Source organism: Baudoinia panamericana, assembly GCF_000338955.1.
Source record: "Baudoinia panamericana UAMH 10762 unplaced genomic scaffold BAUCOscaffold_3, whole genome shotgun sequence".
Classification (NCBI taxonomy): Eukaryota; Fungi; Ascomycota; class Dothideomycetes; order Mycosphaerellales; family Teratosphaeriaceae; genus Baudoinia; species Baudoinia panamericana.
The window spans coordinates 506,813-530,654 of NW_006911259.1; the positions used below are offsets into that span (position 1 = coordinate 506,813).

Here is a 23,842-nt window from a genome sequence, read left to right on the forward strand (position 1 = left end):
CTTCCTGTTCCGTTCCGGACTCGCAGTTGTTTCTGTATATTCTGCGCTGTGGCCCAACTGCTGCAGAGCTCGACACGCTGTACGCCCCTCCCGGGCATAGTAGGAGTGATTGCAAACAGCAGTGTTAGCCACAAGTGATCGAGACGAGAAAGGCCTGTGAGACTTGAGACAGGCATCGCTCGTCCACGTACTTCGCTCTTAACCGCCTGAAGTTCTGCGGCCATCAAAGCGCAAATGTTGCTATCATCCCTCGAGGGAACGAAGCAGAGCCGACACAGCTTCACAGAAAGCAGACAATCTTACTCGCTACCCTCATCCTCATTATCATCATCATCGATGCCATCGAACAGCCCGTCCTCTCCATCCTCACCCTCATCCTCACCCTCATCCTCCTCACCATCTACACCCTCCTCCTCCTCTACCCTATCACCTCTCTGCCTCGCCCTCCCAGCATCCCTCCCCTTTCCACCCTTCCCCGCCCTCTCCCTCACCTCCTCCCTCCTCCGCCCCTCCTCGACCACCTTCACTCTCTCCTCCCTCCCCCTCCTCAAGCCCACCACATACGCCCCCAACGGACTCTTCTCCCACTCCACCTCCGCCAAAAACCCCTCAACCCCCCTCCGATCATCCGGAGCAAACTCAACCTTCCTCCTCCTCTCCTCCACCCATCGCGAATTCGCCTCCACCTTCTGCACCAGCACTTGCACCGCACTGTTGACCTTTTGGTTCCGATTCCCCTTCCCCGGTCCTCGAGCTTGCACATCCTTGAGCCAGCGTTTCAACGCCACCACCGGCGCGAGCGACAACTCCGGAAACGCGAGGTTCTTCGCGTAAAGCCCGAAGAACTCGGCGAATAACTCGACAACCTGCTCGCCCACCCCATCCTGATACGTCCGCGTCCTCAAATACGCCCCCGGCGCACGGATACTCGTCGCGAAGTCCAGCGGTTTGAGCGTACTCGACTTCGGCGTCCGCCGCATTTCGGCCGAATTTAGTACCTCATACAGCGCGGGTGCGAGCGGGATGTACGTCCCCGTCGCCACGCTGATGCGGAGGCAGGACCGTATCAAGTGGAAGCGGAGGGGAAAGTAAGTCGCTGTGGGGATGAGACGGAGGGCGCCGAGGGTTAGTTGGACGAGGGGGTAGATGAGCGGGCGGAGAGTCGAGGATGACGATTTGGAGTCGGTGGGGGTGGTGTGGGAGGCGAGGACGCGCGACCAGAAGTCCAGACCGTGGATGTACTGCCAGTTGTAGACTGTTTTGTAGCTTTCGTTTCCCGGGTTGGCGATGGAGGTGCGGAGGTGGATGGCTAGTTGTCGGATGAATGTGAACGCGGTTGTGTAGGCCACCCCGTCGCCCTCCGAGGCAGCGACACCCCAAAGCTCGGCGCCGGAGTTCTTCATCAGGTTTACGCCAGGCAGGGTATGTATGGTTGTATTCCGCGCCGACATGATGAGCGCTTGATAAGCGGCTTTGAGCACATTCTCTCTTATCCCCGCATCCCCCATCACGACGAGACGGCGTAGGATGAGGAAAGCGCCCACCCGGACGCTTTCGGCGTTGCTGGCGGTGGACCAGACGGTTGCGGCGGAGCGGGCGAGGTCGCGGACAAGCTTCTTGAAGGAGAGGAGGTAGGGAAGGAGAGGGAGGGTGGAGGATAGCGTAAGGCGCAGGGTGGCGGCGTCGGAGAGGTGGGAGAGCAGGTGCAGTATACTCGCTATGTGTGAGCGGAGGAGTGGGGCAAGAGTCTTGAACTTCTTTGACGCGGTCTGAACCTGGGACTTCCCGGACTTGGTTTGGGTGGGTGGGAGGTGGTGGGCGAAGATTTGTGGGATCTGGGTGAGAGCGGTGGTGAGGAGGGCGTGGTAGACGGTGGGGGAGGAGATGGAGTATTTATAGGTCTTTTGCGTCGTGTTGTCATCGGAGGCTTCGGAGACATGGGCGGCGGAGCGGAAGGCGAGGACGAGTTCCTTGGCGGCGCGGAGGGAGTGGTGGTCGGTTAGGGCCTTTTGCCAGCGGGTGAGGGTGGGCATGTCGAGGTCGTTGTTTCCTATGCCGTCGGTCTCATCGTTGTCGCTTGCGTCGGTGTCGGTGGCGTCTGATTTTCGCTTCTTGCGCTTCGGCTGGTCATCATCATTGTCGTCTTCGCTGAGCTCACCAATCTCCGCGAGTTCGGCGTCGAGAAGTTCGGGCTCGTTCTCTTGCAGGTACTTGTGGAACTCCGGGTCGTTCTCCGCCAGAGCGTCGAGTTGTTGTCGGTGGTCGTCCACATCGTCCTCATCCTCCGAGTCCGCTTCCCCTGCCTCCTCATCATCACCCCTTTCATCCGCATCATCCTCCGCCTCCTGCCGCTTCCGCTTACTGCCCTTCTGCTTCGGCAACTCGGGCACCTCAAAGCCGCCTTGGAAGAAGTCGTCGACGCTCATGTCTTTGAACGCATCCTGACCCGATGCCGCCTTCGCCCTCGCCTTCGCCGTCGTACTCTGCGCCTGGGCGTCCTTGTCTTCGCTCCGCCCATCCCGCCCCTCCTCCTCCGCCCTCCTCGCCTTCTTCCTCGCCTTGAGCTGCTGCTTTTGCTTCGTCTTCTTCAGCCCATTCCGCTTCTCGAGCGTGTCCTTGAGGTGACGCTTCTCGAACTTCTTCGTCGCCTTGCTTTGCGCCATTGCGACAAGTAGCCCTCTTCCACTTGTCAAAACAGAGCTCGTTACTGAAAGTTCGAATTGATCGCAAAAAGTTCGCAGACCCCAGAATTTCCAAACCCCGAAGATCCGCCGGCGCAAAGTGTGGAGAGAGCTTGCTCGCGTGCCCTCATCTCGCCCCTCCACCATCTCCCTCCACCCTCTCCCTCCACCCTCTCCCTCCATCCTCTCCTCCCCCTTCCTCTACCACTCCCACGACAATGTACACCTCCTCCCAACTCGCCTACGCCCCCACCCCTTACAGCTATACCCCCTCCGCCAACCTGACCGCGACCATCAACCTCGACGAGGAGGTGAAACTCGCCGACAACGCCGCCGAGCGCGATCTTTACGAATCATTAGCGGAAATCTACAGCATCATCATCACCCTCGACACCCTCGAAAAAGCATATTTGCGCGACTCGATCCGCGAGAGCGAGTACACGGAGACATGCGATCGGTTGTTGAGGCAGTATAAGAGTAATTTGGCGGACGAGAGCGTTGCGGCCGCGTTTGGGGATTTGGAGAGGTTTAAGTTGGAGTGGGATGTACGTATGCATCGATTTTAATCGTCACAATTGGTGGGGATGGATGGGTGGTTTGTTGACGGTATGGCATGATTGCAGCTCGAAGTGCCCAAAGCAAGCGAACGCCTCCGCATCGGCCTCCCCGCCACCGTGGAGAACACACCGGCACACACCCATCACCACCACAATCGCCCCCTCTCCACCGCCTCCGCCTCCTTCAACGCCCCCGCTTCCACAACAGCACCCGCAGCGACATATATCGTCTCTGCTTCAGAAAACTTCATCACCCTCTTCGATGCCATCCGCATGAACATGCTCTCAAAGGACACACTACACCCTATCTTGGTGGAGATCATCCAAGCGGTGAATAAAGTCACGGATCGGGATTTTGAGAATAAGGGGAAGATTGTTCAATGGCTGATTACGTTGAACCAGATGCGGGCGGCGGAGGAATTGAGTGCGGAGCAGGCGAGGGAGCTGCAGTTTGATTTGAATGCCGCTTATGATGGGTTTAAGGGGGTGTTGGAGTGAGCGGCGCAATATTGATTGAGCTAATCAAATTGCTTTGCGGATGATGGCGTCGCTTTCGACAAAGATGGCCGGAGTTAGCTCGGTGTTAATCCGGCTGGAGCTCGCATCTTCACCCAACCCGCCAAAATGCACGAAGCGATGAGTTATGGATTGATGGCAGACGATACATCTCGTCGTACTATTGCAGACTTACGCTTGGAAGATGGAGAAGATCAAATACTGGATGGTATATGCACGGAGCTGAACAATGTCAATAGAGAGTCTTACTGACCGCATCCACAGTCCTCGACCTCCCCCAACTCTACACCAAACCCTCCGCCAGCACTCTCCTCGCCACTCTCGACGATCTACGCTCTGAACCTTCATCATGGGACACCACCCCGCGTACCGGCACCCCGCGAACACCCTTGAGCGGAACCTCCACGCCTCTCCAAACCAGGAAGAGACGCAAGATCATCGTCAAAAGCGAAAGCGTAGCGCTAGCGCAATACCTCACCCGCATCATTTCCAGCCCCTTGACATGGATCGACGATGACGAGGAGAAAGAGCGGATGTGGGAGACGGCGGCAAAGCGTTTGAGTGAGCGGAGTGGAAGGGCGGGGATGGGCGGGTTTAGTAGGACGTTCGTGATCCCATTACATCCACCTATGACGACCAGCGGGAGGAATAACACCGGCGTGGGTATAGTCGAAGAACGACTTGCTGTGTCTGGAATGGATTCAGAAGAGGTTGAGGAGGACGAGGTGGTAGAAATCACCCTCCACGAACCAGCCCTAACCGCCGACAACCTCGGTCTGAAAACCTGGGCTTCATCCCACTTACTCGCGAAACGGCTCTGCAGACTCCGCGACAGCAACAGCCTCCCGTGTCTTCTCGATCCAGACGCGCGGGTACTGGAACTCGGCTCCGGAACGGGACTCGTAGGCTTAGCCGCCGCCGCCGTCCTGCAAGCCAAAGTCCTGCTCACGGATTTACCAGCCATTGTGCCGAATCTGGAGCGCAATATCCGTGAAAATGCCGCGATGGTATCGAGGCGTGGCGGGCGGGCTGAGGTTGGGGTGTTGGATTGGGAGGACCCTGGTGGATTGGAGTTTACGTGTCCTTCTTCCTCCTCCTCTTCTTCTCTCTTTGACTCGGACTTGAACTCGGACTTGAACTCGGACTCGGACTTGGACGGGCAGCGGCAGCAGCAGCAGCGACAACCACAACGAGAAGAGCAGCAGTGCCAGCGGCGATACCCTTCACACTCATTCTCCCTGATCCTAGCCGCGGACCCCATCTACTCCCCCGATCACCCACGCTTACTCGTCCAAACGATAGCTTACCACCTCTCTCGCGACCACGAGCACGCGAGAGTCGTGGTCGAGATGCCATTGCGGGAGGGCTATGCGGGTGAGCGGGAAGATTTCCGGGAGCGGATGGTGGGGTTGGGGTTGAGGGTGTTGGAGGAGGGAGTAGAGCGGGGGGTTGATGATTGGGGTGGAGCGTCGTCGGGTGATGGGTTTGGTGGGGAGGTAGAGGATGAGGAGGGGCCAGGGGTGGATGGGGAAGGGGAGGGATGGGAAGGGGAAGGGGAGGGAGTTGTGAGATGTTGGTGGAGTGTTTGGGGGTGGGGGTGAAGGATGACCCATACTATGATTTCGACGTATACATATCTGATGCGTGTTGCTGAACGAAAGACGGACAAAACAGAAGACTAGAGGCGGCGAGAGTGAGTGACTCTTCCACTTACCATCACTCGATTGTAACTGTCTTCCACAATCATCACGCCGGCGCGAGGGTCCATTCAACGCGGTGATGTGGTGCAATTGACCTCTACCCGGCCCCTCCTCCCTCGTACATGTACCTCTTGCGTCCTCAACGTCATGAAGCAGTGACTGCTTACCACCTTTACACAAGCTTTCAATCATACCCAACTCGGAATGGAGCGTATCAACGCACATCGCGAGGCATATACGGGAGCCATCTCGCCCTGTCCTGTCTGGGCGTCTTCCTGACCACAGGACCACTGTGCCATCAATCGAACATATCCCATCAGACAGTACAGCATCTGCCACAAATCCGCCTTCATCACCGACGACAGCAACCTAAGTTGCCTTCGATGTCTTCCGATGCGAACGCGGCTCCGCTTTCTATGACGCCGCCTCACGCACCGGCAGCTCACGACAAGCCGAGAACCGCCAGTCATCGTCGTGGGAGCGGAAAAGACCTTCGACGCGCGGGATGATGCCACAGCGACACGATCTCCAAACCTGTACAACCCCTGTTCCGGCCCCCCCACCAACAATCGACCAAGCAGTCAGCACATCGAAACCGGGGTCCCGCACCTGCGACTTCGACTTCAGCGAGCCAGCACTCGCACTGCACGATCAGATGGAGCGCGCCCGCCCCGGACACCCACCACCGCGGCTTACGAGCCGGAAGCCACGACGTCCTGGGAATGGCGCAACAAGCCGTACTCTCCCTCTCCGCCGGCATCCCTTCCTCGTCTCCGCGGTATTGGGCTCGGATGCGCGCCCTGTCCGACGGGAAACCGTGGTGATCCGGTGGGAACTCCCCTCCAACACGGACGTTGCGGTACGCTCGGGAGCTCGAAAGCGTACCACCCTCCATCTCCACCCGAGTCATAACAACCTTCAGCACCCTCTTCTTCCTCCTCGGCCTCCCCGCCTCGCAAACGCTCATTCGCTGGAGATTTATGCATCCGCACACCTACGCCCTAGCCCTAGCGCTCCCCAGCGGGCGGGGCCTACGAAACCCTCCTCAACCTCCACACCCCCACCACACCTTCAACCGCGCAAACCCTCTTCTGCACGCTGCTGCACGAAATGCCGCACCGCCTAATTTCCGGGACGGGACGGATATCGTGCCGCGTGCGGGATTAGATCTGTGTTGGAGGTTGTCCGGCGAGAATTTGGGAGGAGCGACGGGGCCATGGACGGGCGTGGCAGGTGTTGATGAAGGTTACCGGAAGCCAGCTGGAGAAGTCGTTGGGCGTGAGGGGAAGGTTGGGAAGGGAGCAGTGTTGTGTGGTCGAGCTTAGGAGTCGGAGTGGGAGAGGTCCGTGGGCGGAGGCGGAGGGTGGCGGGTTGGGGTTCGGATTTCGGCCGAGGGGGTGTGAGTTGGAGCGGTTATGTAAGGACTGGCATTGCGGGTAATTGGGGGCGTAGATGAGGGGAGTGGTATGTCGATTGCGATTCTCCTGCTGTCCGTGCGAGGGAGCGGAGGTAGTGGTCAGGGTCCCCAGCGGGAAGCGTGCGAATACCCCCTTGCGACATCTGGCGAATCATCCCTTTGATAATCAGTGGTCACACTCAACCCGCACCTGCACCCGCGCCAGCACCATGCGACCTCCCCACCCTACTCCCACCCTTCCCCCAAGCCTCCTCATAAACCTCCATCAACGACCTCCTCCTCCCACTCCCATTGAACGCCGCATCCCGCTCCCTCTGCCTCCTCGCCACCCCCCACGGCTTCTCCGCCTTACGGAAGTTCAAATCACTCAGCCCCACCGCCGGCACGCGATCCTTCAAATCCTGCTGCGCCGCGGTTTTGGTATCAACCGCGAAACTACCATGACATTCCATCGCGTTGATCTTATCGCGGAAGTGAACGCGGGCCATGCGGTTGGTGATTTGAAACATCCGCCACCCATCCTCTGCCATCGCCGTCCCGTCTTTCCCCTCTCCCTCCTTCCCCTCTCCCTCCGCACCATCTCCACCCCTCTGCGTCATTGGTGCTGATGCTGGTGCTGGTGCTGGTGCTGGTGTCACTGCCCGGCCCATCCGAAACCGGATCGGACTCTTCTTGAAACACTCCCGCGCCGCACTCTCCTCCCGGAAGATGACCAACATCGCTTGTGGGTGCGTGAGGACGTCGTATTTCAGGTTTTTGAAGTATTCGATTTCGCCGAATTGGGAGACGAGGCGCAGGATTTCGCGGGTTTCGCCGAGGGTGGAGGGGCGGGGGGTGATGCGGAGGTGGAGGGCGCGGGAGGTGGTGGGGCGAAGGAGGGAGGGGAGGGTTGTTGTTGCCATTGTTGAGGGGGATGGAAGTCACGGTAGAGGCATATGGATGGTGTAGGAGGGGATACTGGTGTTTTGGTCGGAAGGGTGGAGGAGGTGGAGGTGGAGGTGGAGGATGTGAGTGCCTTAGGCTGCTACTCTACGCTATATGTATGTGATCTGCCTCTTCCACTAGGTCCACGTGAGCACGTGTGACACAGGTATATGCATGCATTATAAGACGTGACCGATCTAACAAACGCAGAACAGCGTGTGAGGTTGCCGTGGCACATGAGACATCGGCACGCGCAATGCCCAGGACCGATGGGTTGGCTTGGCATGGCGCGCATTCCAGGCAGTGGAAGCTCGATCGTAGTGCCCATCAGCGGTGGCGTTCCTTTGTCTGCGTTCCTTCAGACAATACAAGCACCCCACAGACATACTCTGTGTACTTTTCCAATTACGCACTCACTTGCCCGCTCCTTCCTCTTGCGAAACCACCATGCATATTCACGTGCCAAAACGAGGTATCGGAGGCTAGCGCCAACAGCCGGCAATGCAAGCCGCGGGAAGGCACGGGATGGCTCCGCTTGCCTGTTCCAGCGCGCTAGCGAAGTGTTTCAACGTCACCCGAAAATTCGATCGACTGTTAGCGCATGAAGTAGAGTTGGGGCACGAGACCACCTGCCCGTTCCTCGCTCTTGCGGCAACAACTTACAGCGCTTCACTCACTCACTCACAATCGTTGTTGCCTTCGTACATTTCTAACGCACCTTCGCTTCTTCCGAACACTACAACTTCTGCTTCACATTTGGCAGGGATCTATTTACGGCGGGTTTCACATGTCAATTGGTGCCTCAGGAGCCTTAAGAGACTAGCGCAGGACACAGCCGCAGCTCGTGAAAGGCGTCGTAAGGCGCAGGCAAAGGTACATCGATACCACAACTTTCATAGCCAGACGCACAACCACTTCCAACCAACTTCTCCCCTCCGCCCTCCACCCCTCCACCGCCATCCTCTCAATCAATGGCTTCATGGTGGACCGGCTGGAACCCCATCAAATTCTTCCCCCCCTACCGCGGCCCCTACGCAGTCGGCACCGTCGACGTCGAGATCCCCGCCGCCGACCTCCCCTCCCCCTGCGACGCCCCCGACGACTCCCAACCCACCATCGCCTTCCGCATCTTCTACCCCTGCCAACGGCCCCCCAACGCCGAAGTCGACCGCCCCGTCCGCTGGATCCCGCAACCCCAACGCGCAACCATCTCCAGCTTCGCCAAGTTCATCGGCTGTAACCAGAAAGTCGCCGGCGCATTGAGTTATGTCCCGCAGCAACTATACTGGATTAAGCTGCCGGCGCACCGCAACGCGAAGCTTCTGGATGCGCCGACGAGTAATGGGAGATGGCCGGTGACGGTGTTCAGTCACGGCTTGGCCGGGTCACGGAACGCGTATAGTCAGATCTGCGGAGATTTGGCGAGCAATGGGATGATCGTCATAGCGCTCGATCACCGAGACGGGAGTAGTCCGATTCAATACGTGCGCGCCACCGCAACCTCCGAAGCGCATATTGTCCCCCCGGTCAGGATTCCACACGAACCCGTCACCGACGCCGTCTACGCCGCCCGCGATAAGCAGCTGCGGATTCGGTGTTGGGAGATGGCGATGGCGTACGAAGCGCTCGTGAAGATTGATAGAGGCCACAATATCGAGAATCTGGACAGTAATACCTCACGCCTACGACGCGAGCGGATGGAGGTGTTGTGGCAGTTTGCGGATAAGATGGACATCCACCGCCCCGGCAAAGTGACGTGGGCGGGTCATTCCTTCGGCGCGGCGACGACCGTGCAGTTGTTGAAGAGTATTTTCTACTACAAAGACCGGACCGAATCCGATGGATGGGCGCTTATCACCCCACGGCCGGACGCGGCGATTATCCAACAAATCGTACCCGAGAGCACGACACTGTTACTGGATATGTGGTGTCTCCCCCTCAAGTCCCCGGCACAGCGGTTTCTATGGGATCGCCCCTTACCTTCCTACGCGGTAGGAGGACCAAACGGCGCGAATATCCTCTCCGTCCTGTCGGAGGCGTTTCAGAATTGGCATGATAATCTCAACGTCAATAAAGCGATCGTGGCGAAACCTTCGCTCTCGAGACGGCCTTCCATCGCTCCGCGACTTACGCGGGCGAAGGGGCAGTTGTTACCGGCTTTTGCGCGGTTGAGAGCACCCTCTCCGGCGTCCGACTCGGGATACGCGTCCAGCTTGTCGGCGTCGATGTCGCGGAATTCGCCGCAGCAGACGCTTACGCGAGAGGCTAGTCATAGTTCCTTCTCCACTACCACGAAATCCTCGATCAAGTCTTCGTCGCTTACTGCTGCCACCACGCAGACGAGTGGGAACAAAGTCAGTCCGGACCGCGGCAGTACGAACGGGGAGGCGAAGCGCACCCCGGGCCCGCATATGTTCTACGTCGGCATGTCCCAACACTTCAACCAATCCGACTTCGGCATCTTATTCCCCTGGATCGCGCTCCGGCTCACCAAAGCCGAGGAACCGGAACGCATACTCGAACTTAACACGCGGGCTATGGTGCAGGTGATAAGGGAGGGCGGGATTGAGGTCGCGGGGCACAACGACCCCGAGATCTTGGAGAAAGATGCGGAGGTGGTGAGACGCTGGATCGCTATCCCTGTTGGCGATGATGATGCGGAGGAGGAGGAAGGGTTGGTGACGAGGCCGGGGGCGTTGGGGAAGATCGATCGGAAGTTGTCTGTTACGAGCGTGGTGGGGGTGGCGGCGGCGAGGGGAACGAGGCCGAGGGATGGCATGACGATGGGGCAGAAGATGGAGGCGCAGTTGAGTTCGAGCGGGGGTGGGGTGGGAAGTGGTATGGGAGTTGGGAGTGGTGGGATGGTGAGGGAGCAGGGGTTGGGGGGTGGTATGAAGCCGGAGGGCATGTTGGATATTGGTAATATGGCTTGATCGCGCATTCTCAAGCCAGCGCCTGGATCCGAGCCCGGCCATACGTGTTCTTCCGCTTGGACTCCGGCTTATACTTGGCTGAAACTTCGATTGGAGCTTCAGCTTCCCGACCCGCTGCGCGACTGGCGCGGCCTTTTCAGCTGACCTAGTGGAGGTGCAGCAACAGCAAATGGTCTGTCAGCTAGCCGGCGGCGAGGATGCAGAAGGACGGTGGAATCGGTTGCTTTTGTGCTTCAGTGGAACTTGCATAGCGTGGGATGGGAAAGCAAGGCGTATTTCTGCTTGCTTGCTTGCTTTACTTGCTTGCATCGAAGATACCCTTTTGTTTAGCGGGTGTTGCTTCTTGGGCAATGGATAGAGGAGGACTTGGATATGTGAGCTGAGCTGAGCTGAGCTGACTTGATGGCTTGTTCATGGCCTCACGGCTCGCCCTGTGAACGTAATGTACAATGACCTGTATCACCTTTCCCGCCTTCCCAGGTCTCTCACTTCCGCTCCCTCCAGTGAACGCTGCCCAGCATATAATCACGGATCTGCTTGTTGGCGCTTTCCGTACCTTACTAATATTGACTTGTAAAGTGCGGACGGAGAGTTAATCACACCACTTCGCCTTATTTTGACCTTGGATGCCACCACGTAGAGATGTGTAGTCAGCACACAGCACCAAAGCGGCCAAAAACATGTGATCGTGCCTCCTCAAACCCGACCCTCCTTCGGCCAACGCCGGCTGCGATCGGTCGGCGTCTCGGACTAACCCTCCGTTGCACCATCGCTGATCGCCACTCACGATTGCTGCAAGGCTTCGGGCGAGGACAACCGAATCGTACACGCTGATCGCGCGATCAGGAAGGACAAGCCTCTCCTTTCCCTCCGGATCGAGCCTACCCACACGCCTGGTAAAACCCGGAGCCGAGCCCTAACGAATCGCGGCCTCCCGATCGAGACTTATGATTCCCTGCCAAACCGCCGATGGCCGGCGCCTACCACGGCGGTTTGCCGCTGCAGCATCAGCACGCCAGCCAAGGGCACGCGCATGGGCAGCAGGGGTATGGCCATCTCAATCACCGTGGGAATGGGAGCGTCGACCTTGGCGGTGGGGGTGGGAATGCGAGTGGGAATGGGCGGGGGAATCATGTCTCCTACAATCATCATAACGCCATTCCGACCGCGAGCGCGGCGGCGTATAACTCGTTCAGTGGTGGTCCGGGAGGGAGTCTGAGTCTGGGCACGGGAGGTGCGTTGGGCGGCGGCGTGGGCGATACCGATTTAGCGTCGTTTCTTGGTGGGGCGGGTGGGGATGGGAATGGGATGGTTGGGTTGGGGATGGATATGTCGTTGCCGATGGACTTGGATCTGGATCTGTCGCAGGGGGGGGATGGAAGTTTTGTGATGGGCGGACAGCCGCAGCAGCCGCAGCAGCAACAGCAGGATCAGATGATGGGTGGCGGTGGTGGGTCGAGTGGTGATGGGGATGGAGGAGGGGGAGGGGAGGTGGTGACTTCTTCCGCGCCTCCGCCTGAGTCGAATAATACGTATGGTGAGAAGATGACGGGGGTCGGTGCTGGACCGCTGCCCACGGGGTTTGGCATGCCGGCGCCGCAGGGGACTTCGACGTTGACCGAGTTTACGAAGAGGCGGAATTGGAGTCAGAGGATTATCGAGGAGTTGAAGGACTTTCTGCACATCCTCACGCCGGACGGGAGGATCTTGTATGTGAGTCCTTCGTGCAAGACGATCACGGGGTACGAGAGTCATACGCTTGTGGGTAAGTTTATAGGCGAGTACGTGCACCCGGATGACAGCGGCATCTTCATGCGCGAGTTCAACGAGAGCATCGCGAGTGGGAATAGCTTGCGCTTCTTCTACCGCTTCAAGAAGGACGACGGGACGTACATGATCTTCGAATGCGATGGACATCCGCACATCTCTCCCGACCCGCCTTCTGTGCCGCAAGGATACAATGCGTCCTCGACGCAGGGCAATCAGCCGGGAGGGATGTGCAGGGGTTTCTTCATGATGGCGCGACCGTACCCGACGAAGAACGCGGCGTTACTGGACAGCTTTCTCGAGCACAAGATCGAGAACGAGCGGTTGATGAAGCGGGTGGAGGAGCTGAAGCGCGAGGAGCACGAGGAGAACGCGGAGCAAGATCGACTCTACCGCGAAGTGTCCGCCTCACAGACTGGCGGCACACCCACGGAATCGCAAGGCCTGTCGCGCGAAACAGGCACTTCGGAAACACCCGGCCCTCTGTCAGAGCCCAACTACCAAGGCATGCCACCGCCCGCCAAACCCTCCATCTCCAACACAGCCTTGACCCGGCAGAACCTCGACTCCGCCCTAAGCGCGCAGAAACCAGACAGTATCGCGGACAAAATGTCCCGTTACGAAGCCTCATCCACCCACTTGGAATCCATCGAACTCCTCACCGGCCTCCGCTACCGAGACGGCGAACGCAGCCACGGCATCTCCACCGGCGACACCTCCCCCGCCCTCATCCGCGGAGACGCAGGGATAGCCATCCTGCTCGACCGCGATCGGGACGGTGGGAGGAAATCCGAGAAGAAGAAATTGAAGGTCGCGGATGAGTACGTGTGTGCGGATTGCGGGACGTTGGATTCGCCGGAGTGGAGGAAGGGGCCCAAGGGGCCGAAGACGTTGTGTAATGCTTGTGGGTTGCGGTGGGCGAAGAAGGAGAAGAAGAGGGGCGGTGGGGAGGCGGGGAGTCCGACACAGACGCAGCCGGGGGGAGGGGGCGGGGAGAGGCCCGGGATGCCGATGCAGCAGAGTAGTGGGAGTGCGTGATGGCGTTGCTAATGGATGGGGGATTGGCATTCGTGGCGCGGGGAGTTGGGAGGGGCTTGCATTTGTCTATGGACATGTTGGGTCTGGAGGCACGTTTTATGGGACGGTGCGGTGTGGAGTTACGGGTGGCCGACTTCGAACGGGCCGGCGGGCTGCCATTACAGGAGCGGTAACAGGAATCAAAGCGTTCTTGACGCTGAAGAACGCGGGCCTTCTCCGCGCTATGGCGAACTCGCCTTGCACATACACAACCCGCGCCCGTTTCTTCCAAGACGACTACCACGGCGGAACCGAGCACAGCTCTTATCATGGCCCTTTCACCGCGCAAGTGTTGCTCTCGAGACACGCCTACCTGTCCTTAGCCGAGGGGCGTTTCGGCCGTGCGACAAGCCATACTCACTCAGACTAGCCATCAGCAACGAACCACGATGGCATGGGATCACCAGGCCCTTGACCAAAACGGTCTCTTAGCCTCAGCCTCGCGACTGCGCCATGCAATTACCCTTGATATGTGCACGTTGACGGTCCCGGTGATCAAATAGCTCTTCCTGAGTCCGATGCGATGCGAACCATTTGCCTTAATGGCATGCACAATGCGGGTATAGCCGCCTCCGCCGCTCCTCGATGCTTGAAGCGAGACGCTATATAGATATCTATATCGCAACAACCCAACAACATCAATCACGCATTGCTGTGGCGCTCAACGTCCGTGATACGTTAGAAAACCATCTCTAGTCCTGGCCAGAGTCGCACCGTCTAGCGGTCGGTTGTCGCTACGGCCCGACCAATTTTTGCGGAGCAGTCTTCGCCCAAGGATAACAAGATCTGGCGGGATTATCCGCCATGCTGCGATGCGAACCAGAAACTTCGCATTCGCGCCTATCGGCTTGCCCGAATTGTTGCGTGCTGTGCATACGCGAACCAAGAAACTCGCCTCCATTTGTTACCGGCTCTCGCATCCATCATTCTACCCGGTAACATACAGGATCTCGCAACGGCTGTTGTGAGTTCTCATCTTCGCATTACGCCAACGCATACGGGTGTGGGCGCTTGTTGCCTGTAGTAAGTGAGAACGGCTCGTTAGATCTGCAGCATAAGTACACGCTTCTCCTACCTCGCATGGCCACTCCCTTCGTCATGTCCATCACTACCTCTTCATTGTACTCGCCACAATTCCCCCATCAAAACTCCCCTCAGATCTTCATCTAACATGTCCTCGTCCTTTATCAAGTAGGTGCCTGGCCCAGCGTTTTCTTCCCTAGTTCCCCCTTAACCTAGCCGTCATAGCACGACCCACGCGAAATGTGGATGCTCTGTCAACCACAGCAATCTTCACGCTCCTCCACCACAAGACGTAGCAACCTCCGGCCCCAAAGCAACCGTCGGTGTCAACGTCGACGAAGTCGTCACCTCGTATCATACTCCCCTAACGGTCGCCAACCTCCGCCTCCATACTGCATCAAGCATAAAATTGAAGCGCGCCGCTGCCGTCCATCAGTCGTTGGACGACAACTTCAAAAGGATCGGCATCAAGCGGGACTTCGATCACGATGCTTGGGAGACCCTCCGCAGGCACGAGCAGGTCGCTGCTGAGATCGACGTTCTCGTTCGGGAAGCAGCTCGGTCCAACGGATGATGTATGTGAGTCGTGCAATGCATATCGTACGGTGTTGCTTATGTGCTGACCAGTCGGCAGTGATGGCAGGACGTTGCGTAACGCGGCGCAAGTTTTGCATCCGTGACGATAACTGCGATCGTGCATTCTAGAAGCCGTCAATTTAGAAGGGTCGTGGATTCTGCGATCGGAATCCAAGCATCGCGTTAGCCTGTCCAGTGTAACCGCCTCTCTGCCACCTCCGATCTCGAGTTCGAGCGTGTCTTCTTGCTGTACAAGCCCGTCCTCGCTGCCTTCCTGCTCTGATATCTCACGGAGTTGAGCAATCGTCCTGAGACTGAGGCCCTTGGAAAGCGGCGGTTGTATCTGCAGAGCAGGCATCATGTACCCAGCAAGCTCACCACCATGAACTCCGCGCCACTCACCGTCAGCATCTGTGAACACACCATCCTTGTCGTACTTAAGCTTTCGATCAAAGAAGCTGACCCTCATCTCCGTATCCACCCTCCTCATCCCAACTTTAGGCGTACGGTTTCTCCAATCGTGCAACCTTTGCCACATCCCAAGCGCGAGCCCGCCGCTTCCCTCCTCTCTATAGAGTAAGCATGGCAACCACTACATGTAGTGATGGGAGACATAAGTCCGAAGCCTGTCGCAATAGTAACAAGCCTTCCGGCACGCATTGCTGCGACCAGATCTGCATAGACAGACTCGATCGCTGCACCTTGTTGCGAAAGCCCACCAGGCGCAACTCGAGCTGTGAATCGGCTTCATGAGCATGTCTCAAGCATCTCGTGGCCCTCCGCAGCCGTGCACACAGCGTCCGCATTCAAGCATTCCGAGGCTTCCGGAGGTCCTTGACCGTGACAGCGCCGTAAGCATGGTAAGTCAGCCTCTTATCGTCGAACCACACCGTCATCCCCAGCTTGACCTTTCTTTTAGCGCGCCGCCGTTTCCTCCACGCACACAAGACCTCCCACATTTTACAAGCAATCTCCGCTCCATCCTCCTTCAGCTCTATCATAGTCACATCAAGCTGCACCTCCATCAAAGAAGGATACTTGCGCAGCGCGTATTTCAACAGCTCGACACCTTCGTGGACGTACTCGGTCCACCAGACTTCCATATGGAGATGCAGCCGCTGCAGCCGAGTCCGGAAGATCGAATAACGATCGAGAGATGTTTCGACACGAGAGTCCCGCTTCACTGCTTGGCGGATTGGGTCGTCGTCGAGTGGTGCGTATAAACAAATTCTCAAGAGTGCCATATAGGTGTTGAAGAAAGCGTCTCGAGCCAGCTGCCTGAACCGTTTACTGACCGCCGCGATCCGCATGTACTCGAGGTACTCGAGAGAAATGTGATTTGTGTCACGGAGCAGGCTTGCGAAAGCGCTGTGTTCGCCTTTGGGTGGATCCGGGACGATCTCCTGGAGGACTTGGAGGAGCACTTCGTTTGGCAGGTGGAGTAGATTTGTGCTCGTTTTCGAAGATAGTTGAGTCTGGGCAGCCGAGTCGATACCAGAAGCAGAGGATTGCGACATCGCTGATCGCGAGTCTCGGAAACACTGTAGCATATTTGTAGCTGTGAAAGGCACGTTGCACGCGCAAAGGGCGAAGGACAACTTCTGATATAACGAACAGCGGTGGTGGATAAAGTGTGATAAGCTTCCGGGCTCCTCGGCAGCTTAATATTGAGCGCCTGAGAGCCCGCCATTTAAAAACCAAATGCCCGAATTAGGAAGGCATGGGTGCTGAGAATAATGTCGAGCGAAGTCTCTGGTTTAAGTACTTCCCGGTGCATCGCCATCGCCATGCAATCTCTCGAACGCCGGTGCATCATTCCAGAAGCCGGCCGATTGACATACTACGCGGATTGTGGTTGGCTCCCCACGAACGACGGCGATGGCATAGTCTACCGTCAGCACCACCGCCAGACCCTGAACGACTAAGTAACCCATAGTCGCTGGCGGTGGTGGAGGTGGACGCTGTAAGCCCAGGAATGTTCGCCGTTGTTGTTGACGCAGCTTGTAGGCCTCGCCTAACGGTCTCACAACGCAACGTTGCATGATTGCAGATGGCGAGTCAATTCCTTCTGGACGTGGGGCGCGAGTGGTGAAGAGCAGAGGTCAGCTCGGTAAAGTTGTAACAGCGTAGTTCTACCGGCACCAAACGGCCCCGGACCCGCCTCGGCGCGTGCGCGTGCATTGCGGGTCTCAGTGAGCTAAGCCACGTTTGTGGACCGCATCAGCTTCATGTTGCGAGGACAGCAGAAGGCAGTAAGGCATGGGAAGAAAAGCGAGTGTAGTGCAGGTTGATGGAGAGGATTAAGCCATCAATTGAATAGACGAACAAGGGGACTACTGGGAGTGAAGCAACAAAGACGTCGCTTCCGTTCGGGATCGCATACCAAGCATCCAGCGTCAGCCTGAAACAGAGAGCTTGCGCCTGGAGGTACGCTACGAGCAGGAGGCAGTGACTTTTCAAGCATTGCATACCTTCTTCGAACACCACCACCGCTCGAGAGGATAATCTTATGATATCGTATGGAGGTCCAAAGGCGAAGATAGCGGGCAACAGCCAGCAAGCCTCCCACTGGCCTGCCCGACATGGCAGGTAGACCACAGCAGAATGGTCACAACCTCCTAAGCTTGGAAGACGATGACGACGATGGTCCGGTGTACCATGATGGCGAACGGCCTCCAGTTTCCGATGAGGAAATGCTACGTACATACAACATCTCCGACTCGAGTGTTCCGCAACCGCGGATCAGCGAGTCACACGATGACTTTGTTGGATCACGATCAACAGCCGGCTTACCTGGAGGACCCGGACAGCCAGCTTCCAGTGCAGCGGGAGGTCTGCGACCACCTGGACCTGGCGATGCAGGCAGGAGCTACTCGCAAACGTCAGGTCTAAACAACTACCAGCGCTACTCCGATATCGACAATGACCAATTTTCCGACTCTGCCTCGATGGCAGGCGGCTACTATGCTGCTGGAGGAGGTATCGACGAGGATAGTGTGCCCGGATTGCCGCTCAACAGGGGCAAAAGCAAGCATAGGAGCCGAAATAGCATCTTGAGCCTGGGAGGCGGGATCGTGGGCAAAGCTAAGAATATGCTCGGCATGGGTCCGGAATACTCGGAAATGGATCTGCCGCTCACGGAGACGGGAGCCAGGGCGGAGCGGGTGGGCAGCGCGGGAGTGGATAGTGTCAATGATGCGATGAGCGGCCCACCACCGAGACGAACACCTGGTGCAACCTTCAAGTTTGGCTTACCCGGAATCGGAAGACGGAAACCGGACCCCTCGTCACTTGGACCGCGGATTATACATCTCAACAACCCGCCGGCGAATGCGACGAACAAATATGTTGACAACCATGTCAGCACGACGAAGTACAACATTGCTACATTCGTGCCGAAGTTCTTGTTCGAGCAGTTCAGCAAGTACGCGAACTTGTTCTTTCTGTTCACCGCTATTCTCCAGCAGATACCCGGCATCAGTCCGACCAACCGTTTCACTACTATTGTCCCACTCGGGATCGTGCTGTTGGTGTCGGCGGGCAAGGAGCTGGTAGAAGACCAACGGCGGAGGAGTCAGGATGCGCAACTGAATGGAAGTCCCGCACGTGTGCTTCGAGGCACTAGATTTGAAGACGTGAAATGGATTGACATTAAAGTCGGAGACATCGTCCGAGTGGAGTCCGAAGAATCGTTCCCAGCTGATCTCGTCTTGCTCGCTTCGTCCGAACCGGAAGGCTTGTGCTACATAGAGACCGCCAACCTCGACGGGGAGACCAACCTCAAAATCAAACAAGCCATTCCAGAGACCTCATCTCTCGTCTCCTCCGCCGAGCTCGCACGCCTGGGCGGCCGTCTTCGCAGCGAACAACCCAACAGCAGTCTGTACACTTACGAGGCTACGCTGACCATGCAGGCCGGTGGTGGAGAGAAAGAACTACCTCTCGCGCCTGATCAACTCTTACTCCGTGGCGCCACGCTGCGCAACACACCCTGGGTCCACGGCGTCGTCGTGTTTACTGGCCACGAAACGAAGCTCATGCGCAACGCCACCGCTACACCAATCAAGCGGACAAATGTGGAGAAGCGCGTCAACATGCAGATCCTGATGCTCGGAGGCGTGCTCGTAGCCCTCTCCGCCATCTCCTCCGCTGGTGACGTCGCCGTCCGCGTCACTGTCGGGAAGAACCTTTGGTTCCTCGACTACGGCAAGTCCAACGTAGCGGGTTTGTTCTTCGCCGACTTCTTCACCTACTGGATTCTGTATTCTAATTTAGTGCCCATCTCCCTCTTCGTTACCGTGGAGATCATCAAGTACTACCAAGCCTTCCTCATTAGCTCAGACCTCGACATCTACTACGCCGAGACTGACACGCCGGCAAATTGCCGCACGAGTAGTTTGGTGGAGGAGCTGGGTCAGGTGGAGTACGTGTTCAGCGACAAGACTGGGACGCTGACATGCAATATGATGGAGTTCCGGGCTTGTTCGATTGGAGGATTGCAGTATGCGGATGAGGTGCCCGAGGATCGAAGAGTGCTCAACGAAGAGGATGCGATGACGCATGGGATTCATGATTTCAAGGCGCTGGAGCGGCATAGGCTTGAGGGCAGGAATGGCACGGGTATTGCGGAGTTTCTCACATTACTCTCGACCTGCCACACCGTGATCCCGGAGACGAATGCGGAGAAGCCGGGCATGATCAAGTACCAGGCCGCTTCACCCGACGAGGGCGCGCTAGTCGAAGGCGCCGTCACACTCGGGTACAAGTTTGTAGCGCGGAAGCCGAAGATGGTGACTATTCTTGTTGATGGCCAGCAGGAGCATGACTACGAGCTGCTGGCTGTGTGTGAGTTCAACAGCACGAGAAAGCGCATGAGCTGCATCTACCGATGTCCGGACGGGAAGATCAGATGCTATTGCAAGGGCGCGGATACAGTCATCCTTGAGCGGCTCGGCCAGCGGGACGAAGTGGTGGAGAAGACGCTACTGCATTTGGAGGAGTATGCGGCAGAAGGTTTACGGACACTGTGTCTGGCGATGCGAGAAGTGCCCGAAGCGGAGTTCCGTGAATGGTGGGACGTCTTCAACACCGCTGCCACGACTGTTTCTGGCAATCGAGCGGACGAGCTAGATAAAGCGGCCGAACTCATTGAGCACGACTTCACCCTCCTCGGTGCGACGGCAATTGAGGACAAATTGCAGGAAGGCGTGCCGGATACCATACACACTCTACAGACTGCCGGCATCAAAGTCTGGGTACTGACAGGTGACCGACAAGAGACGGCGATCAACATCGGCATGTCTTGCAAGCTGATAAGCGAAGACATGACGTTACTCATCATCAACGAAGCCAACGCCGAAGCCACACGAGCGAACATGCAAAAGAAACTCGACGCCATCCGCTCCCAGCACGCCGGCAACATCGAAATGGAAACCCTCGCGCTCGTCATCGACGGCAAATCCCTCACCTACGCCCTCGAGCGCGATCTCGAGAAGCTCTTCCTCGACTTAGCCGTCATGTGTAAAGCCGTGATCTGCTGCCGCGTCTCGCCCTTGCAAAAAGCGCTCGTGGTGAAACTCGTCAAGCGCCACCTCAAAGCCATCCTGCTCGCCATCGGCGACGGCGCCAATGATGTCTCCATGATCCAAGCCGCGCACATCGGCATCGGCATTTCCGGCGTCGAAGGCCTGCAAGCGGCTCGCAGCGCTGACGTCTCCATCGCGCAGTTCCGCTTCTTACGGAAACTCCTGCTTGTCCATGGGAGCTGGTCGTACCAACGCATCAGCAAGGTTATCTTGTATTTTTACTACAAGAACACCGCGCTCTTTATTACGCAATTCTGGTATTCGTTCCAGAACGCCTTTTCCGGCCAAGTGATCTACGAGTCCTGGACGCTGTCCTTCTTCAACGTCATCTTCACCGCCATGCCGCCTTTCGTGCTTGGCATCTTCGACCAGTTCGTTAACGCTCGACTACTAGACCGTTACCCGCAGCTCTACCAACTCAGTCAGAAGGGTGCATTTTTCCAGACGCACAATTTCTGGAGTTGGGTCGCGAATGGCTTCTACCACTCGCTCCTACTCTATTTCGTCAGCGAGCTGATCTGGTGGGACGATGGTGTCCTTCCCAACGGCAAAGTGGCCGGGCATTGGGTTTGGGGTACCGCACTGTACACTGCGGCGCTGGTGACGGTGTTGGGTAAAGCGGCGCTAATGACGAATATCTGGACCAAGTATACCGTCATCGCCATTCCCGGCTCGTTGGCTATCTGGTTCATCTTCTTACCCGTGTATGCGACGGTGGCGCCGATGCTGCATTTCTCGACCGAGTATAAGAATGTGCTACCAGTCTTGCTCAGCACGCCTAACTATTGGCTTATGAGCCTGGTGGTGCTGCCGGCGTTGTGTTTGGCGCGAGATTTCGCATGGAAGTATGCGAAGAGGATGTACTTCCCGCAGAGTTACCATCATGTGCAGGAGATACAGAAGTACAATATCCAGGATTACAGGCCTAGGTACGTAAACATTATATATGCACGATCTGTGACCGAGTTTGCTAACAGTCGGTTTGTAGGATGGAGCAGTTCCAGAAGGCCATCCGCAAAGTGCGACAAGTACAGCGCATGCGTAAGCAGCGCGGATATGCTTTCTCGCAGACCGACGAGAGCCAGGCGCGCGTGTTGCAGGCGTACGATACCACGAGGGAAAGAGGACGGTATGGTGAAATGGCGAGCTCACGGCGGTAACCTGATAGACGTATGAAGTATCCGTTACGTGTACGAATTGTATGGATAGCGCCACGTCGTGCATTATGAGCTGCCAACCGTAACTCATTGCGTTCGTAAGCGTCAAACAGTGCTAGTCCAGGCCATTTCATTACTATACTCAAGCAGTCAACGCGCTGCTAATTCCAAGAATCCCCATACCAGTAAACGCTCCAATCATACATAACGTCCGACTATGCGTCAGGTCTAAGCTCTCACTGAACAGTTGTAAAGCGACACTCGCCATAATACCCGCTGTAACCGCAAACATCCCACCATAAACTCCCTCACTCGGCTTCCAGCCTTCGCCCTTCCAGTCCCCCAGCTTAAACCAGAGCGCTGCAACTCCGGCTCCAATAGGTTGCGATAGCCCGCCCAGCACGAAGGAAATGAGCATTGCGCGGAGCCGGCTATTGATGGCGAGGTAGAGGGGTAGGGCCATGGCGAAGCCTTCGGTGATGTTGTGGATGAAGAGGGCGAGGAACACGGCGACGCCAAGTTTCGGGTTCGCGTGGTTGGTGGCGTAGGTGATGAAGCCCTCTGGGAGCTTGTGCAGGGCAATGGCGATGGACGTTTGAAGGCCGATGGAGAGGAAGGCGTTACTAGGGACGTGGTGATGGTGGACATCTCCGGAGACCTTTTGGCTGGAGCTGGTGGTTGTCTTGTGCAGATCAGCGGTGCCATTTGCGTCGCCGTTAATGCTTGGCTCGTTGGTAGTCCCATTCTGCGGGTGATCTGCCGTCACCAGTCCGTTCTCGACTTCTAACATGGGTGGGTCTACAGTGGGTTTTGTGTGTAAATCCTCCTGGAGATCGCGCAGTAGTGGTGTCTCCTCGGTAGTTGTGGGCAGGTTCTGCGTAGTAGCACTCTTACCTAAGGCAGGTCTCGAGGTCATGCTGCTCAGCCGCTTTGGTGCTCTGTAGCCACCACGAGCATTAATGGTCTTGAAGCAGTCTTGTCCACATGGCTCGCTATAACCGTAACAATCTTCGCCGCAATTAGAAGACGGGTTCCGACCGGAAGTCAATTGCCTGACGCTGCTCGTCAGTCGCTGTGAGAGTGACGGACGTGTTGCGATGCCAGGCCGCTTTGAGGGTGACGCCTCGGTTCCGTTTTCGCGGCTAGGTAGGGAAGATGCAGGGTTGATGTGTCCAAGATATGAGCTTCGTCGTGAAGACGGTCTCCAGTCGCTGTCCCCGCGGTGTAAGTGTCCTGGAAGAGAGCTTTTCCGCGAAGGTGGAGGTAACCGTTCCGGCTTATGGTTGTTTGAGTGGTCGTGAGCATGGCCATTTTCATGTGAATGACCATCCTCTTTGGCAGGCTCCTCGTCATGCGTGTGCTCGCAGTCAACGACATGCGAAGGCATAAAGCTATGTAATATTCGCGAGATGACTTGTATGCCTATCACGCCGCCCAGAAAGCATGCCACAAGTACCCAAGCCGCCTGCTTCGGCGTGAAGCCACCTGCTTGAAGAGAATTCTTCGCAGACGGTAGCATTTTGTTGAGTGCCGAGTAGAGCTAAAGCACTGTGAGCGTTGCATCTGGAATATGGAAGGGAGGGGGGGCGTCTACCATGACTCCGAAGCTGAGACTCAGCGAGACGGACAGAAAGGTATCGCTGTCCTGGATTCTGAAGTTTCTTTGCCCAGGAAACTGGCGAACAATGATGTCGACGCAAATCACGGACGCTCCAACGACACACGCTGGGTAACATTAGGACATGACGAGCCAAATTTTATTGAAAGCGCTCAAGACATACCGACACCGCTCAATATGGTCATAACCCATCCTCGCTCGTCATTTGATAGGCCCATCGTAGAGGATCACGGCTCGATGGATGTTCTTCACCTGAGCTTCGACAGTCGTTGGATGCGACCTGCGCTACAGGCGTAGGTTGCTGGTCACTT

At 57.1% G+C, this 23,842-nt stretch overlaps 13 protein-coding genes across 13 annotated transcripts; 5 read left to right on the forward strand and 8 right to left on the reverse strand.

Annotated features, from left to right (window-relative positions):
* Positions 1 to 299: 299 nt before the first annotated feature.
* Positions 300 to 2,663, reverse strand: BAUCODRAFT_120104 (uncharacterized protein; the record flags this gene model as incomplete). Its single annotated transcript, XM_007675756.1, has 1 exon — positions 300 to 2,663. One exon carries the CDS (start codon positions 2,661 to 2,663, stop codon positions 300 to 302), a length of 2,364 nt encoding a protein of 787 aa, XP_007673946.1.
* Positions 2,664 to 3,622: 959 nt separating this feature from the next.
* Positions 3,623 to 5,657, forward strand: BAUCODRAFT_380761 (uncharacterized protein). Its single transcript, XM_007675757.1, has 2 exons — positions 3,623 to 3,962; positions 4,019 to 5,657. Exons 1-2 carry the CDS (start codon positions 3,863 to 3,865, stop codon positions 5,353 to 5,355), a joined length of 1,437 nt encoding a protein of 478 aa, XP_007673947.1. The 5' UTR covers positions 3,623 to 3,862; the 3' UTR covers positions 5,356 to 5,657.
* On the forward strand, positions 5,658 to 6,815 carry BAUCODRAFT_380762 (uncharacterized protein). The gene has a single exon (XM_007675758.1). It carries the CDS (start codon positions 5,960 to 5,962, stop codon positions 6,578 to 6,580), a length of 621 nt encoding a protein of 206 aa, XP_007673948.1. The 5' UTR covers positions 5,658 to 5,959; the 3' UTR covers positions 6,581 to 6,815.
* A 295-nt stretch (positions 6,816 to 7,110) lies between these two features.
* On the reverse strand, positions 7,111 to 7,758 carry BAUCODRAFT_58250 (uncharacterized protein; the record flags this gene model as incomplete). Its single annotated transcript, XM_007675491.1, has 1 exon — positions 7,111 to 7,758. A coding segment is annotated over one exon (648 nt), but the record flags the coding sequence as incomplete, so codon positions are not given.
* Positions 7,759 to 7,882: 124 nt separating this feature from the next.
* BAUCODRAFT_380777 (uncharacterized protein) lies at positions 7,883 to 8,218 on the reverse strand. The gene has a single exon (XM_007675759.1). It carries the CDS (start codon positions 8,179 to 8,181, stop codon positions 7,993 to 7,995), a length of 189 nt encoding a protein of 62 aa, XP_007673949.1. The 5' UTR covers positions 8,182 to 8,218; the 3' UTR covers positions 7,883 to 7,992.
* Positions 8,219 to 8,436: 218 nt separating this feature from the next.
* BAUCODRAFT_84630 (uncharacterized protein) lies at positions 8,437 to 10,368 on the forward strand (the record flags this gene model as incomplete). Its single annotated transcript, XM_007675605.1, has 2 exons — positions 8,437 to 9,861; positions 10,135 to 10,368. Coding segments are annotated over exons 1-2 (1,329 nt in total), but the record flags the coding sequence as incomplete, so codon positions are not given.
* A 1,018-nt stretch (positions 10,369 to 11,386) lies between these two features.
* On the reverse strand, positions 11,387 to 11,911 carry BAUCODRAFT_31076 (uncharacterized protein). The gene has a single exon (XM_007675322.1). The coding sequence runs from the start codon at positions 11,860 to 11,862 to the stop codon at positions 11,674 to 11,676; it is 189 nt and encodes a 62-aa protein (XP_007673512.1). The 5' UTR covers positions 11,863 to 11,911; the 3' UTR covers positions 11,387 to 11,673.
* A 158-nt stretch (positions 11,912 to 12,069) lies between these two features.
* BAUCODRAFT_64704 (uncharacterized protein) lies at positions 12,070 to 13,533 on the forward strand (the record flags this gene model as incomplete). The annotated part of the gene is made up of 2 exons (XM_007675520.1): positions 12,070 to 12,114; positions 12,163 to 13,533. The coding sequence occupies 2 exons, from the start codon at positions 12,070 to 12,072 to the stop codon at positions 13,531 to 13,533; spliced, it is 1,416 nt and encodes a 471-aa protein (XP_007673710.1).
* Positions 13,534 to 14,761: 1,228 nt separating this feature from the next.
* BAUCODRAFT_381041 (uncharacterized protein) lies at positions 14,762 to 15,843 on the reverse strand. The gene has a single exon (XM_007675760.1). The coding sequence runs from the start codon at positions 15,707 to 15,709 to the stop codon at positions 14,993 to 14,995; it is 717 nt and encodes a 238-aa protein (XP_007673950.1). The 5' UTR covers positions 15,710 to 15,843; the 3' UTR covers positions 14,762 to 14,992.
* Positions 15,844 to 15,977: 134 nt separating this feature from the next.
* Positions 15,978 to 16,688, reverse strand: BAUCODRAFT_145833 (uncharacterized protein; the record flags this gene model as incomplete). Its single annotated transcript, XM_007675761.1, has 1 exon — positions 15,978 to 16,688. The coding sequence occupies one exon, from the start codon at positions 16,686 to 16,688 to the stop codon at positions 15,978 to 15,980; it is 711 nt and encodes a 236-aa protein (XP_007673951.1).
* Positions 16,689 to 16,824: 136 nt separating this feature from the next.
* On the reverse strand, positions 16,825 to 17,292 carry BAUCODRAFT_381039 (uncharacterized protein). Its single transcript, XM_007675762.1, has one exon. It carries the CDS (start codon positions 17,211 to 17,213, stop codon positions 16,929 to 16,931), a length of 285 nt encoding a protein of 94 aa, XP_007673952.1. The 5' UTR covers positions 17,214 to 17,292; the 3' UTR covers positions 16,825 to 16,928.
* A 461-nt stretch (positions 17,293 to 17,753) lies between these two features.
* On the forward strand, positions 17,754 to 21,916 carry BAUCODRAFT_137052 (uncharacterized protein; the record flags this gene model as incomplete). The annotated part of the gene is made up of 2 exons (XM_007675763.1): positions 17,754 to 21,685; positions 21,745 to 21,916. The coding sequence occupies 2 exons, from the start codon at positions 17,754 to 17,756 to the stop codon at positions 21,914 to 21,916; spliced, it is 4,104 nt and encodes a 1,367-aa protein (XP_007673953.1).
* A 139-nt stretch (positions 21,917 to 22,055) lies between these two features.
* Positions 22,056 to 23,749, reverse strand: BAUCODRAFT_120112 (uncharacterized protein; the record flags this gene model as incomplete). The annotated part of the gene is made up of 3 exons (XM_007675764.1): positions 22,056 to 23,453; positions 23,508 to 23,638; positions 23,695 to 23,749. The coding sequence occupies 3 exons, from the start codon at positions 23,747 to 23,749 to the stop codon at positions 22,056 to 22,058; spliced, it is 1,584 nt and encodes a 527-aa protein (XP_007673954.1).
* Between the last annotated feature and the right edge of the window lie 93 nt (positions 23,750 to 23,842).

What these genes read in the sequence shown, in the direction of transcription:
- BAUCODRAFT_31076 (XM_007675322.1), bottom strand. Translation starts at nt 11,862, where the DNA reads ATGATTCCCCCGCCCATTCCCACTCGCATTCCCACCCCCACCGCCAAG.
- BAUCODRAFT_380777 (XM_007675759.1), bottom strand. Translation starts at nt 8,181, where the DNA reads ATGTCTGTGGGGTGCTTGTATTGTCTGAAGGAACGCAGACAAAGGAAC.
- BAUCODRAFT_381039 (XM_007675762.1), bottom strand. Translation starts at nt 17,213, where the DNA reads ATGCAACGTTGCGTTGTGAGACCGTTAGGCGAGGCCTACAAGCTGCGT.
- BAUCODRAFT_380761 (XM_007675757.1), top strand. Translation starts at nt 3,863, where the DNA reads ATGCACGAAGCGATGAGTTATGGATTGATGGCAGACGATACATCTCGT. An exon ending in AGAAGATCAAATACTGGATG is followed by an intron (nt 3,963 to 4,018) that starts GTATATGCACGG and finishes CCGCATCCACAG; the next exon opens with TCCTCGACCTCCCCCAACTC.
- BAUCODRAFT_380762 (XM_007675758.1), top strand. Translation starts at nt 5,960, where the DNA reads ATGATGCCACAGCGACACGATCTCCAAACCTGTACAACCCCTGTTCCG.
- BAUCODRAFT_381041 (XM_007675760.1), bottom strand. Translation starts at nt 15,709, where the DNA reads ATGTGGCAAAGGTTGCACGATTGGAGAAACCGTACGCCTAAAGTTGGG.